General features: G+C 34.8%; 1 protein-coding gene across 1 annotated transcript; it reads left to right on the top strand.

Annotated features, from left to right (window-relative positions):
- The first annotated feature begins 2,030 nt into the window (after positions 1-2,030).
- On the top strand, positions 2,031-11,841 carry LOC144976480 (uncharacterized). Its single transcript, XM_078920771.1, has 4 exons — positions 2,031-2,292; positions 4,211-4,714; positions 10,506-10,735; positions 11,767-11,841. The coding sequence occupies exons 1-4, from the start codon at positions 2,031-2,033 to the stop codon at positions 11,839-11,841; spliced, it is 1,071 nt and encodes a 356-aa protein (XP_078776897.1).
- Positions 11,842-14,288: the final 2,447 nt, after the last annotated feature.

The raw sequence follows: 14,288 nt of genomic DNA, 5'->3' as shown, positions 1-14,288 counted from the left end.
ATCCAGACAACCCTTTTGATGTGATCTATGATGTTAATGGTAAGAATGTAATTTGATGAGGAAATGAATAACATTTAGGTACACATAGTTTGCTTTTTTTTTTTTTTTTTGAGTCATGATGTGTAATACTATTACAGTCCACTCCGGATAATTGCAACTCGTTTAATCGCAACTTTCGGTTAATCACAATATTTCCTAAGCAATGGAAATAATTCTATATAAAAGTCACTGGTTAATTGCAACAAACTTCGGTTTTTTTAAAAGTGGTAAATTCAAGAAATCAAACAGTATATCATGATTAAATTTCATCATGGATGAAATCGTGACAGGTTGAAGAATCGAGAGTGAGCAGGATTTAATGCTACAGCAGTGTGTCACCACTCTGTTAGAGTCGAAAGAGGGCGGGGCTCTGCAGTATGGGTTTGTGACGTCATCGGTGGCCATTAAATAGAAGAGGGGTGGGGCTGGTCATAATCTTGACAACAGGTTATAAATGACAGTTATAAAGAGAGACTGAGCGATATCCTTTGTTTTAGGATTAACAACTGTGCATTGTGACCAATGAGTTTGGTGAGAGCTTATTGTCTCTCATTAAGGCTAATCTCTTTAACTCTGACAAATGTTGAATTGTTGAGAAAAAAGATTGAAACTTCTTCCAATCTGAATAAGATATCGGCTTGCTTCATAGCTGCTTTTGGTTGACAAATCTACACGGGGCTGCCATATGGTTTTTGTTTCAATCAAATTGCTCTGTATGTGGTGGACTAAGAATATTATTTACTGGTTTGAGTTGACAATAAATGTGTAAAATGTTGAAATAGTGGACAGGAAACTGAATTTCGGTTAATCCCAACATTTTCGATGATCCCAAGGTATTGCGATTATCCTAAGTGGACTGTACCTGAATCTTGAACGAAAAACTATCATATGGATATGATTATAGACAGATTGGTTTCTGGAATTATATTTCCGTCCTCCCTTGCCAACTCTGACGTTCTTGAAATTTAAAAGAAAATAGCCAGAAGGTTTCGGACTTAATTTTCTTTTTTTTCCAAAGGACAATAGTCATAAGGTAAATAATTTTTTAAAAATCCTTTTACAGCACAAGATGGCATGATTTTTTGTTTAAGAGTTTAGAGAAAAACTTGCACATGATAGTCTTCAGCTTTTTTTTGTTTGTTTTTATTTTCTATATAGACTCCAACTCAGAGCCTGAAAGTGATGCAGAACAAAGTTCCATATCACATGATTCATTTGTGGTAAGTATGTACATTAAAATAAAATCATAACATTTGTATAGCGTTTATCCACAGTTGGCACCATGCTCAAAATGCTTCACATCACCATATTTTGTGGTGGACAAAACACATTTGCCACAAAAGATGAGACCTGCAGTCTGTTAGGCGCAATACAATATTTCAGGACAAGGACAACACTGTTTTACACCAGTGAGATCTCCTAGTTTTTTGTTGTTAAAAATTTTTCTTTGCAGTGGACTTCGCCAACAATAACACTATTTTAAACCTTCCTCGTTATATTTTGAAGTGATATTCATTGATGAGCCATTCACATTTGAAGTCGTTTGTTTTTTATTTGACAAAATGTGAAAATGATGCGTTTCCAGGAAAAATTAAAATAGCTTCTGTTGGGATTATACTTTTGATCTCGCATTTTGTCCAAATTCTCTTGCATCGTAATGTTTATCAACTTTTTTTGTTAACTATATTGCAGTTGCAAGGTTAGGAAGTTCATATTGTTGCAATGACAACCGTTTATATGTCCAGAATCGTAGTGATATAAAAAATTGTTTTGTAGTTGTTGGTCCTGGTGTAGGATTTAAAGAGTTGGTTAAAAACGGTTTACTGAAACCCTGGTTGGTGTATCTATATTTATCCAAGCACAGTTGAACATATTAAATACTTAGACAATATGTCTGCCTTTCTCAACTCTTTTTTATTATACTTGCATTATTAACCAGCTAATTGTTTAGTTGGATTATTAAACAATGGCTCTTCATGTTTATTGTCAACATGAATAAATTGATTGATCTGTCATCTTTTCCACAAAATATACAGGGTCCCGATTTTGTTGCTGACTCCGAGTCTGATTCCTCTACGTACTCTGTGAGGTACCCAATGCTGAGTACATCATTGTCTCTGGAACCTAGTGCTCATTCCCCAACTCAGTCAGAGCCTCATCCACAACTATCACAGACTGAACCTCGTTGCCAGTCTGGGACCCAGGTTCAACCCGAATGCTATACACTTGCAAACCAACGTGTTACGTGCAATGGTGAGTCATTTTTTTTGTCATTCTTCTCCTTTGATATTTGTGGGATCAATTTTAATTTACCCATTCCTTTTAAAAGAAAACTTCCACCCCCTCCATGGTGCTGCATTTGTGTTATTGCATTTTTTTTCTGTTTTGGCAGTGCTGCGTCGCAAAATACGCTACCATTTACATAAGCACAAATCCAAATTTGATAGGGTGGACATCTTAGAATCTGAAACCCCAATGTGTGAGTGATATCAGTGAAACCAGCCATAAAAATGTTCATGTTTATTTTATTGGGGTTTTTTTTTGTCTGTAATAGACTTAAATTGCTTGTATTGTAAGTGTTAAAATGGTTTTTTTTGTTACAACCCATCTATATATTAAAACTGTTTCTTTGTATTTCTATGATGCTTAAGGCTTTTTTTCACAGACCAGCTGGAAACTTAACGAGAATCAGAGTAGATAACATTTTTATTAATCTTGCAACCTAAACAGTATATGATGATTGGGAGCATTTAAAGAAAAGCACATTTTCTTTTTAATTTGTCGGTACTAAAATTATACTTTGATAATGTCTGCTGTGCTACAAATCCTTTTGACTTCCAGGTTCAATATTTTTCTTTATTCTAAAATTCTTGGGTTTCCTTTCAATGACAACTGAGATCATTAAAATTCAGCTCACAACATGATGTGTGTAGATTTGATGAAAACATATGTTCGAGTTGAGAAGCAGTGTTCACGAACTTGCTGATCGTTTTTACTAGCATTTATTTTCCTAACTTACCTGTGTCAATTAACAAAGGCAAGACTCAAATATTTTCTATCTGAACAGTGTGTTTGTTATTGAAATATTTCCGGCATATACATGTCATATTTCATTCCACAAAATATAAATCAGGATTAAGTTGTCTGGGCATCAGCATCGTTCAGGCAGTTGGGGGGAAGTCTTTAAGGAATTAATGAAGCCGATGCTCAACCGGTCTGGAGGACGTTTGATTGATGTCGGCTGTTTGTTCTGCCAGCCGGTGATGTTTTCTCACTCCCTCAATGACAAAGAAAGTCATTGTTATGACTATGAACTATAGTCTATTATTACTTTTGTTACTATATTAATTGTTACTTATTGCCGCTACTGTTATTATTATTATTATTATTATTATTATTATTATTATTATTATTATTATTATTATTATTATTATTATTATTATTATTATTATTATGATATTGCCTTCATTGCATTCTATTACTATTATTGATATAATTAATTTCTGATTGTTGTAAATAATTTATGTGAATTGAATTTTGTCGATTGGCCAAGGGTCTACAATAAACTTAAATGAAATGTTAGTCTTTGGATAGGACTTGGGTCTATTCTTGATTGCTTTTCCGCCTGGGTCGAGTGAAGCATTTGGAGTAAATTTTGTTGCTCAACGCAAAAAAACATGACGCTTACCATTCCGCTGATACTGATACCTCCAAGGGGTGGTTGGGGAAAAACCTAAAATTCTTTTGACATTCTGTCTGATTATTCGCTGAAACAACAAAGGACAATCTATGTATTCAGATGAGACTTCAATGTGTTACTATTCCGATTTATGTTCATATTTTGATTATAATGAAGAGGGAACCCTGAACCCAGTGAAGTGGGTGGATTGATCTATTTATTTCTATTTCAAAACAAAAATATGGCGTCTTTTCACTGGATTTGTTATGTGGCAGAGGTCTCCACAAATCTAACATACCTCTTCCAAAGGAATAGATGGTAGAAAAGTATATAACAAGAAGGAATTATGACAGTTACTTGTCCAGGCCTTAAATATTTGGAATGCTATTCCTCTCTATCGCTGTCATGTAGCTGATGTGCATACGATCTGTCTATTGATTTATTTTCATAGTTCATAGCATGATGTGCTTTATTTTCTTCTTTTTTTTCCAGAGAAATACAAAAAGCCAAGGAGACCCTGTCCATACTGTGGACAGTTGCAAACAAAACTCTCAAGGCATTTGATGAGGAAACACAAAGATGAGACAGAAGTTACAGAGGCCATGAAACAGCCTGTAAAGGAAAGGGATAGAACAATGGAGTATCTCAAGAAAAAGGGCATTTTTTATTCAAACACTAGAAACAATTCAATAGTTATGCGTGAGAGAGCACAAGGGTCACATGAAGTTGTTATGTGTGCTGGCTGTAAGGGGTTTTACTCTGGACGAAGGGTTTATGAACACAAAAAGAAATGTAGTACTGAGCATGCTCTGTGTACTGGGGTTGTAAAATTTTATCCCGTGGCTCCCAATGCAAGTAAAGAAATAAAGGAGAATATTCTTGACAAATTTCGGAATGATGAAGTGGGAAATTTGTGTCGATCAGACAAAGCTATAGTATTGTTAGGAACAAAATTGTGGAGTAAAAGTTCAAAGAAGGAGAGAAAAGTTATAATGAGTGATTTACGCATCTTAGGAAATTTGATTTTAAAAACTAGGAAGAGAACAAATCAACCTTCTTTCTCTGGAGAGGACGTGGTGAAGCGTTGTAACTTTAATGAAATATCGCAAACCATTTCTGAAATGACTTTGAAAGAGGATGGGACATTGAAAGCAGGCTTGAAGCTTTCAATTGGATTTATATTGAAAAAGTTAATTAATTTCTTAAAAGGGGAATATATAATGCAAAACAAAATGGAAGAATCCGCAGAGATAGATTTGTTCAAAGCTGTCCTGGATTATAATTGGGATAGTATTTTTTTTACAGCCAGAGTTCAATGTGAAGCAAAGAGAACAAATTTGAGAAAACCCAAAGAGATGCCATTAGAGAATGATATAAAGAAGCTACGGAAATTTATTACTGAAGAGATGGTCCGTATTTGTGAGGATGATTATCAATTATTTGATTCACATATGTTTGTTAGGCTTCGCAATGTCATCGTAGCTAGGCTTACAATGTTTAATGCGAGGAGAGGCGGAGAACCCGCAAGGATGTTGTTAAAAGACTGGAATGATGCAGATTCAGGTGTATGGGTTGATCCCCAGCTTGTACAACATGTCACTGATCCTCTGGAAAAAGCGTTACTTGAGAAGTATAAGATGGCCTATCAGTCTGGAAAGGGAAGCAAGATGTTGGTCCCTGTGTTGATACCCAATGACACAATTCAGCCTTTAAGGAAACTTGCACAGGAGCGTAAAGCTGTTGATATTTCAGACAACCCATTTCTTTTTCCAAATACAGGAATATCCAAAGATCATGTAAGTGGTTACATTGCCATCAAATATGTCACTTCCTTAGTAAAGGATTTAGAGAAACCCCAGTTGTTAATAGCTGATAAATTCAGGCACCGAGCTTCGACATTATTTGCCTTACTTGATGTCCCACAACACGAGAGAGATGTCTTCTATCGACATATGGGACACAGTGAATCAATCAATCAAAACATTTATCAGTGTCCACTTGCAATACGAGAAATAACAGAAGTTGGTCATTTTTTGGGTCAAATTGATAACTCAGCATCGGTCACTGGGGAAGGAAATTGTAACATTGAAACAAATGACTCTGTAGTGAATAGAGACTCAAATGCAAATTTTGGAACATCCATAGTAACAGCTGCAAATCAAGAAGAAATATTTGATGGTGAAGCAGGAGTGCCAAATCAGCTTACGTGTTCTTCAAAACAAACTGAACCCAAGAGGAATTCAAGCAAAAATCGGAGATACATGTCATGGTCAGATGAGGATACAGATAGAGTCAAGTCATATTTTAAAAACTTTGTCGAAGATGTTTCAGCACATGGTTCAAGGGGATCATTACCTAGAAAGTCTGAAATTATTCTGTTCTTAAAACACCACAGGGTATTTTCACAAAAAGGAATCCTGAAGGTACACTAATTAGTTTGGTGAAGACAAAGATTTTTAATGAAAGAAATAAATATAGAAGGGAAAGAGCGTTTCAATCGGTGTAATGACAATCATGAATTTGATTTGTATTACATTCATTGTATTGTATAGTGTTATTGACATATTTTGGGGGTTTACAAAAACGTTTTATCTTTATATAGTACAATCTGTTCATCATTGCAATATCCTTTTTTATATTATATGAACATTCATTTGCTCAGCTTGAGAGACAAATGCTTTGTAGAACCATAGCTGCCAACCGTTCTGTTAAAAACGGATTTGTTCCGTATTTGACTTCCTGAGTCCGTAAGTGCTTATTTTTAGTTCAAAATCCGTATTTTGTAATTTTTGACTAATTTGTGGTAAAAAAGCCATGTGAGCCTAATGAATTATTATTATTGATCCATTATTATTACTATTACTACTACTACTATTGTTGTTATTATTATTATCATTATTATTGGTGTCCAGTGAGAGCATAATCTCCATTTGTGTAGCTCTTTAATTTGAATTATGCCTCTATCATAAATGATTTTCAACAATTAAAAAGTTCCATTCGTTTATATGACGCCTGTATTTTAATCAAACCTTTCATAATGTATTGGAGATTTGCATAGGATATGGATGTTAGCCTCGATATACTTTGAATATTCTAAGACAGTATTGATACTTTCACTATTTGTTACAAATATTATTTTAATTAAGAATAAAATTAAATCCACCTTTTTGATTGGAAGGTATTCAATAAGAAAATCAATTGCTTATATTGATTAAAGATGACAATGATTATTTCCCTTTATTAATTTATGAAATATATAAATTTAATCCCTTTAAAAACATCTTCATCTGATTTTAATTTTTTTTTTCAAGCAAGCTTTTGTAACGGTTTAGGTTCAAGAAAAATAAGTATACTCCATTTTTAGGTGTGTTTATCTTGTCAAAGTAAAGAAGTAGGAATTCTCTAATATTTAGAGGTGCATTTTACTATAACTACTATTATAGTATACTACTTAAAGACCATTATGTTGCATGAAAGAAAACATATATGCAATCGTCTACTTTTTATCTGAACTCACCTAATTTTTACCCCAAAACGCCCTCTCAAGTGATGTACCAGGTTGGTAGTTATGCATTTCTAACCATCTTAAGTTATTTCATTTATTTTACAATTGTGCTTCTTGTGTATTGGTCCTTATCAAAGTTGAGGCAGTTGAATTCTTTCTTTATATTGTCCGTTCTGAATTTTGATCTCATTGTGGAAAGCTCCCATAGCGGGCAGGGAGGTACACACTGTGTCTTCTATCCCCTTATATCTGTTTTCCAACATGCTTTCAGTCTTTGTCTTGGAATGAGATTACTTGTTTTTTTCCTGGCCCTCGCCGGAGTCCTAGCTGGGAGGGAAGCAGTCAAATGCATATTTATTGTTTTGGGAGATGATATTTTTTTCCTTGTAAATCATCTCTCTGTTATGTATTATTACTATATTTGTTATTTTTTAATGTATAATGTAAGCATTTGAGTGTGTTCCTCTTTGTTGGATTTTGTTCTTGTGTCCGGATAATACTTATAGGTGATCTCAAACTAAGTACATTGGTGATACGCTCTTGGAATCTACATCTGATCCCTATTTGTTCCCAGTTCCCCTATGTCTTACTTTCTCTTGGATGCTTCAACTGTAATTCTAGAACTTTTTACTATCCAATTTTCTTCCTTTTTACTGGCGCTGATATAACCTAAATGTGTTGCAAGCGCCGTAAAACCCTTAAAAACAAAACAACAATCATTGTGGAAAGTGTCATTTTAACGATTCAAATGTGCTGGTACTAAACCCGATAATTGAGCAACATTTGGACTAGCCTCTGTAATCTCAAACTTGTTAGTGTTAGTAATAGTAATTAAAAAGGCTGACTTTTATATGTTGCGATTCGATGAAGGGGGGGGGGGGCGGGGCTTCGGCACACATCGCCCCTCATCCCGGGCCAAATGAGCGTTCCTTATTTTATTTTTGAAAAGTTGGCAGCTATGTAGAACTATCTGAAAGAATCAGATATGGCAGAATAAAAAGTCTTTCTACTAACCCTAACTTAATTGGCCAATGTAGCTTTATGTTCAGCATTTTCTAGATACCTAATGTAAAATTTCACTATTCTTTTTATGATAATTTTAAGAGTTGCAATCTTTAGAGGTGACTGTCAAGAAATGACACCTCTGTGCATTTAATTTCATTCTTTCTTTATCCCCTCATCCTTAATCAGAATAATAATAATTAATAATGAAAAAAATGCAGCAACGACAGCTTAGAACGGCATAAAGTGCTTAAGAATTATTTTTTTTGCATTAAACTTTATTCAAACGATTTTCAACACTTTTGCTTCACAGTTTATGCTTTTTAACAAATGCAATTAAGCAACTTACCAGCAACAACATATTGGTTTGTTATCATTTGAGGGTTTTATCAGTAAAACTGTTTCTATCCTTTTATGTTGCACTGTACACATAGCAAACTTCATGCTTTTATTTGGTGACCAAAGACTTATGTGATACAGTGGATGAATGTTTGTGATGGCTTTTGGAACTGAAATAAACCTGCAATATGATTTGTAGACTTCTATCGTTATGTATCATTTTTCGGTCAAATGTAAATGTAATTTTACACGAGCTTGATGTATCATAAAACCCACAATGAGCTCAACGTGCAGCTGGTAGTACATTTATATGGACACGAACAACGTTGTTACAATTCAGTAACGTACTCCAATTAACACAAGTGAGACTGTAAATGAGACTTTTACAATGACTCTGCATCGCCACAAATATGGATTCGAACCCTGGCAACTCGGGCGTCAGACGAACTGTCTACCACGAAACCAAAGCAAGCATTGTGCAAGTTAAAGTGAATGAGATGTTGATTGAAGCCGTTCATTGTGTCCATCAGATCTGCTGTCCTATCCATCCAACTCCATTCACTGGGTGGGGTTCCCGACTTCCCATAATGGGCAGGGACGTACTCGTTGCGTCTTCTATCCCCCTATGTCTGTTTTCCAACTTGTTTTCTGTCTTTGTCTCGGGATGGGATTACTTGGTTTTGTCCAGGACCTGGCTGGGAGGGAAACAGTCAAATGTATAGTTCGAGTTTTGGGAGATTATATTTTTCCCTTGTAAATCATCTGTCTGTTATGCTCTTTATTGTTTTGTTTACATATTATTTATGCTTTGTAAACATTTGAGTGTATCCCTCTTTGTTGGGACCTGTGCTTGTGTCTGAATGAGACGTTTAGGTGATCTCAAACTAAGTACTTTGATAGTGGGCTCTTGGAATCTACTGTTTCCTATTTGAAACAAATCCCCTTTGCCTTACTTTTTCTTGGGTGCTCTAATTGTAGTTCCAGAACTTTTTACTATCCCATTTTCTTCCTTTTTACTGGCGCTGATATGACCTTAATGTGTTGCAAGCGCCGTAAAACCCTTAAAAACAAAACAAAACAAACTAAGTCCATTCAGTGGTATACAACAACAACAAATAAACTCCTCTGCCTGGTCCCTTCTATCTCTGATCTTAACCTGGGTCGTCAGGTTTCTAAAGGGGTCGGGGACTGCAAAAACAATGGCGCACGGAGCAACTGGGAATATTTTTTGCCGTGTTTGAGTCCCAGGTTATTTCCCTGAGCGCCCCTTCTGAGGGATGGACCTTCCCAGGAGTTAGTAAATGTGTTGCTCGGCCACTTCACTCTACGCACACTGGGATAAGCTTCGACACTATGGCCATGAAGCTCTTAATCTTAAGGACTTACTTTATTTTAGACAATTTGGTGGTAGCTCACTTGAAAATGCACTCTTAGGTATACACATATATAAACATATACTGGGCTCCCTAAAAGGGTTTTTTAATGTGGTCTCCCTAAAAACATGTTTTTACCAAATGTCTCCTTAAAGCTACAGAAACACTTAGTAGAACATTAGGGGGACCGAGTAATTTTCTATATACCATTGTAATCATCAAGCATCAGAATTGTGTTCATAAATCATTGTAGGGAATCAAACTATACTCATTTGAACAAAGATTGAACAGTTTAATCAATTTGAACAAGACATATGCTTGGTCCTCCAATTGGTGCATTTCACAGTGGTCACCTTAATAGTGGATTGATACTTATATATATATATAATATATATATATATATATATATATATATATATATATATATATATATAAAAATTTGCAGGTAATTATGAGCTCGTTGGCAAAAATTAAACATGGGATGTACGGATCAATTTTGACCCCCAACTCAATCTTATTTTTAAAAGATTATTTCATATCATACAATTCGTTCTTTCTCTCTACCTAGATTCCCTATGTAAATCTTGGCGAGTGCTTGTCGCTGTGGTCTGCGGCATGATCATGAGCTCTTCTTTTGCCAGTCAAGCCAGCATGACCTCAGCCATGGTGTGCATGATCGTTGACAAGGACAACAGCAAGGACGTACGAACTAACAACACAATTTCCAACTATAGTATTAAAACCAGTAACTTCACTCTAAATAGTGGTAACATCACAGGTCTCCACGAGAAAGAGCAGGTGTGTTTATTTAAACGATAGATTTAGAATGTTTTAATGTAAAAGTAGTCCTTCAGATCCATAAAGCCCATGGAGCCGGAGTTTATCCCATTTTTAAAGAGTGAAACGGACAATAGCAATTGCTTTCTACTCTTTGGATAGCACGCCAGTCTATCGCAAAGCACTTTCTGACAGTTTAAATGTAGGCGAGTCTTAAATTAATAGTATATCCTCAATTTAACATTATAAACTTAACCCTGGTCCATCATCTCTTGCAATATTTCTATCTTCAGCATATAATTCACCATCATAGATCCCTTTTGAGGCGATAGGCAGGGATAACTTAATAAAATATGAAGTAGTTACCATCTGACTTTATACGACTGCAGAAATGGATTGTGAACAAAACTGCACATATAAAAGGTCTGGAAATTTTTGAAATGTGTGCATCTAAAAAGAGTGGAAAGAATTCCATCAACAGGCCACAGGCTCCAGAGCCCCATTCCTTTATTTTTTATAAGTTTTGTCATCTTAATTTATGAATTTACAGAAAGTAAATCTCTCTATCTAGTAAAACAATTAATTCAAAACGCATTCAGACATTTTACGCGTATTATATACACCATTCTCCCTCCTTTCCCGCCTCTGCTATTTATTTTGAAATTCCTTGGGACTCTCCAATTATGAGTTTCAAATACAACATGACATACAATTTGTGACAAACTTCACTTGTTCAAAATTATTATTAAATTACTCTTTCGAACCGCTGTATGGCGCTCTTTCCATGTTGATGTTTTTTTCTGCAGAGACAACACTGCTAAGGTAAGTAAAACTGAACTAAATGTCTTTCCAGGACTCAAATTTGATCGAGCAAAGGACCTATGCGATTTTAAAATTTCGATAATACAAAGAGTTTTGAGGTATAACTCTTTGCTTGCAACAAATATGTCAATGGTTTGAACCATGTTATGCGTAAGTTGAGCATTTACATAGACTTATTACACTCATTTGTAAAATGAGTATCTGGCTTATAAACTCGTTGTCTCTGCCAGAAAGAAAGCAGAATAGCGGAATACAGACGACATGTCTTGTTCTATATGTTCAATGATCTTCTGGCTTTGGACTGACCCCTTGAGTGGTAGATGTAGTGGATGCAGCTCGAAATGAAAGCTCACGATTAGTAACGTTTACATCAAGACTGCAATGCAATACTTTCTTATGTCTTCCGCAAGAGCCAGCCCATACTCCTATACTCTTCTGAAATTCCCTTTCAAAGACGACTCAATTCATAGCTCCACCAGATGTTCTGCATCTTTCGTCCTATGCGTTATGTGTGGAGATGCAGTCTTGAAATCACAACACCACTAAATACGTAAGCACTAGAATTCAAATCCGTCATTAACTAGAGATGTATGCTTCAACTGGGGCTCTTTAAGGTTAATATCATGTTGTTTAGCATGTAATATATTCCTATACTAACTTCATGCTATGTGTCATTTTTGGGTAAGAAGGTCACTAGAGTTTCAGAACAGTTTTGGCATATTGAATTGTATTTCGTGTTTAACTAGTTAACTGCGGTACTCTAGAAAAACATGTATTTAAGGATTTACACGTTGTGCCATTCACGCACAAGGGAATACAAGATGTTAATTCACAGGCGGTTAATGCTCATGACTATTAGGCAGACCTTTAACTCTCTCCTTACCAGCCATTTTTAGGATTTTCCCCAAAACTTTACACCCCACTAACACAAAATAGATTTTTTTATCATTCAAACACAATAGCTTTACGTTATTCCGATGCATAAATTCTTTAGCAAACATGCTCTACAACACACTGTTCATTTTGTTTAAATTTTATGATGTACAAAAGAAATTTGGAAAAGAAAAATGTTGGCTATATCGTAATGAATGTCACGATTTTCCTACAGTTGGTAAGGAGAGGGTTAAAAAAAATTGTCAGAGGTAGATTAGAAAAAAATATAAATCTATTCATAAACGATATAAGCAGTCTGGGCCCTCGGTTTTATGAATTTCAAAAATGAAAAATATGCATCGAGATTAGGTGAATATGCATGCAAAAGGAGTGAAATATGCACAAAAATATGCAAATTACGCGTCCTAAAAATTGCAAGCATGTCGAATGATAAACTGAAAGATAAAGGTAAAATTCAATTCGTGCATTTATGAAAAGTAAAAAAATAGTGACATGAGCATTACACAAGGATTCATAGATAGGCTACATATATTACATTATAAATTCAGGACACATTAGATTTAATTTTTAAATTGGCTTGAATTCACAACGTTAACAAACTTATCATTCACTTAGGGCTAGCGACTTGCTAATTATAAATATGCTTTGGTTTAATTCTATTCATTAGAAATATCCCTTGGTTTACTTCTACTTCATATTCATAAAGTGTAGCTCGGTCTGTAGTAAAGCTTTCAGCAACTTACTAATCAAAGAACAATAAAAATTGTATTCCTTTGCAGCAGATCCTCAGTCGACTGCGCATGAGCAGTGAAAGAATGAAATAAACAATCCCTTAATCCAAACGAGCAGGAAAGACTTGGTATCGACGTGCACATATCTGCAGGTCTGATAATCGGACGCATTTATGACGCAATTACTTTGTTGTAATGGACAATATTTTGCGTTGGTTTGTGAGTATTTCCATTACAAAAATGAGCCCATTAACCTTTTTGGTTATCAGATCTGCAAATATGTACACGTTGTATGGTATCAATCCAATTACTCCTAAGCTATACAGTATCACAATACAGTAATATGTCCATTCCTAAAACATATCAATTTCAGGAGTATGAATATTTCATATTATAATTTTAATATATATCACCTCAGAGTGATTATGAAATTCAAATATTGCAAAATACATGTTATGGATTTTAGAAATATATTGGATGTTTAACAACTGACTTTGGAACAAATACATACAAGTATAATGACACTTAAACTGAAATAAAATGCCCTTATTCAAGTTATTAAAAGGGAGGTTGATTAATACCATACCATAAAAAAACTCCATTACGTCCGATTTGCGCGCTTACTCGCATACATATTACCCTCAACCGAAAAACAGACACCTGAAGTAATATTTGCTTTTTAAAATTTTTGCTATGACTGAATTATGTAAGTATTGCTTCAACAAGAATTATATGCATTTTATCACAGAGATCATGAAAAGATATGAATTATGAAAAATAATGTTATTGTACCGACTGTAGTTCAAATAGTCGAGAAAATGTGGTAGCTCTATTTCCTTCAAGAAACGTTAAACTTATTATTTTCGTTATGGGTGATCATAATGTGACAACAGAATGAAATGTATTTCGTAGCAACGATCATGTATAGCTGTGAATTTTGTTATACATTTACAATATGTTAACGTGTATATATCATAGGAGTCTCAACTCTGTCGGTTTCCACAAGTTTCTTTTAGAGTGAAGTCCCCTTGCTCTCTCTAGTTACTGGAACAAAACAATTCGAAATTGCGAAACCTTGTTTGTTTACACCTGAAGCATGGAAAGAAGACCAAAAAGGAAAAAGGCGG

Source organism: Berghia stephanieae, chromosome 7, assembly GCF_034508935.2.
Source record: "Berghia stephanieae isolate SIO BIC M18660-M18661 chromosome 7, UCSD_Bste_1.3, whole genome shotgun sequence".
Taxonomy (NCBI): domain Eukaryota; kingdom Metazoa; phylum Mollusca; class Gastropoda; order Nudibranchia; family Aeolidiidae; genus Berghia; species Berghia stephanieae.
The sequence above is the reverse complement of the archived record's forward strand: the minus strand, read 5'-3'. Positions and strand labels throughout refer to the sequence as shown.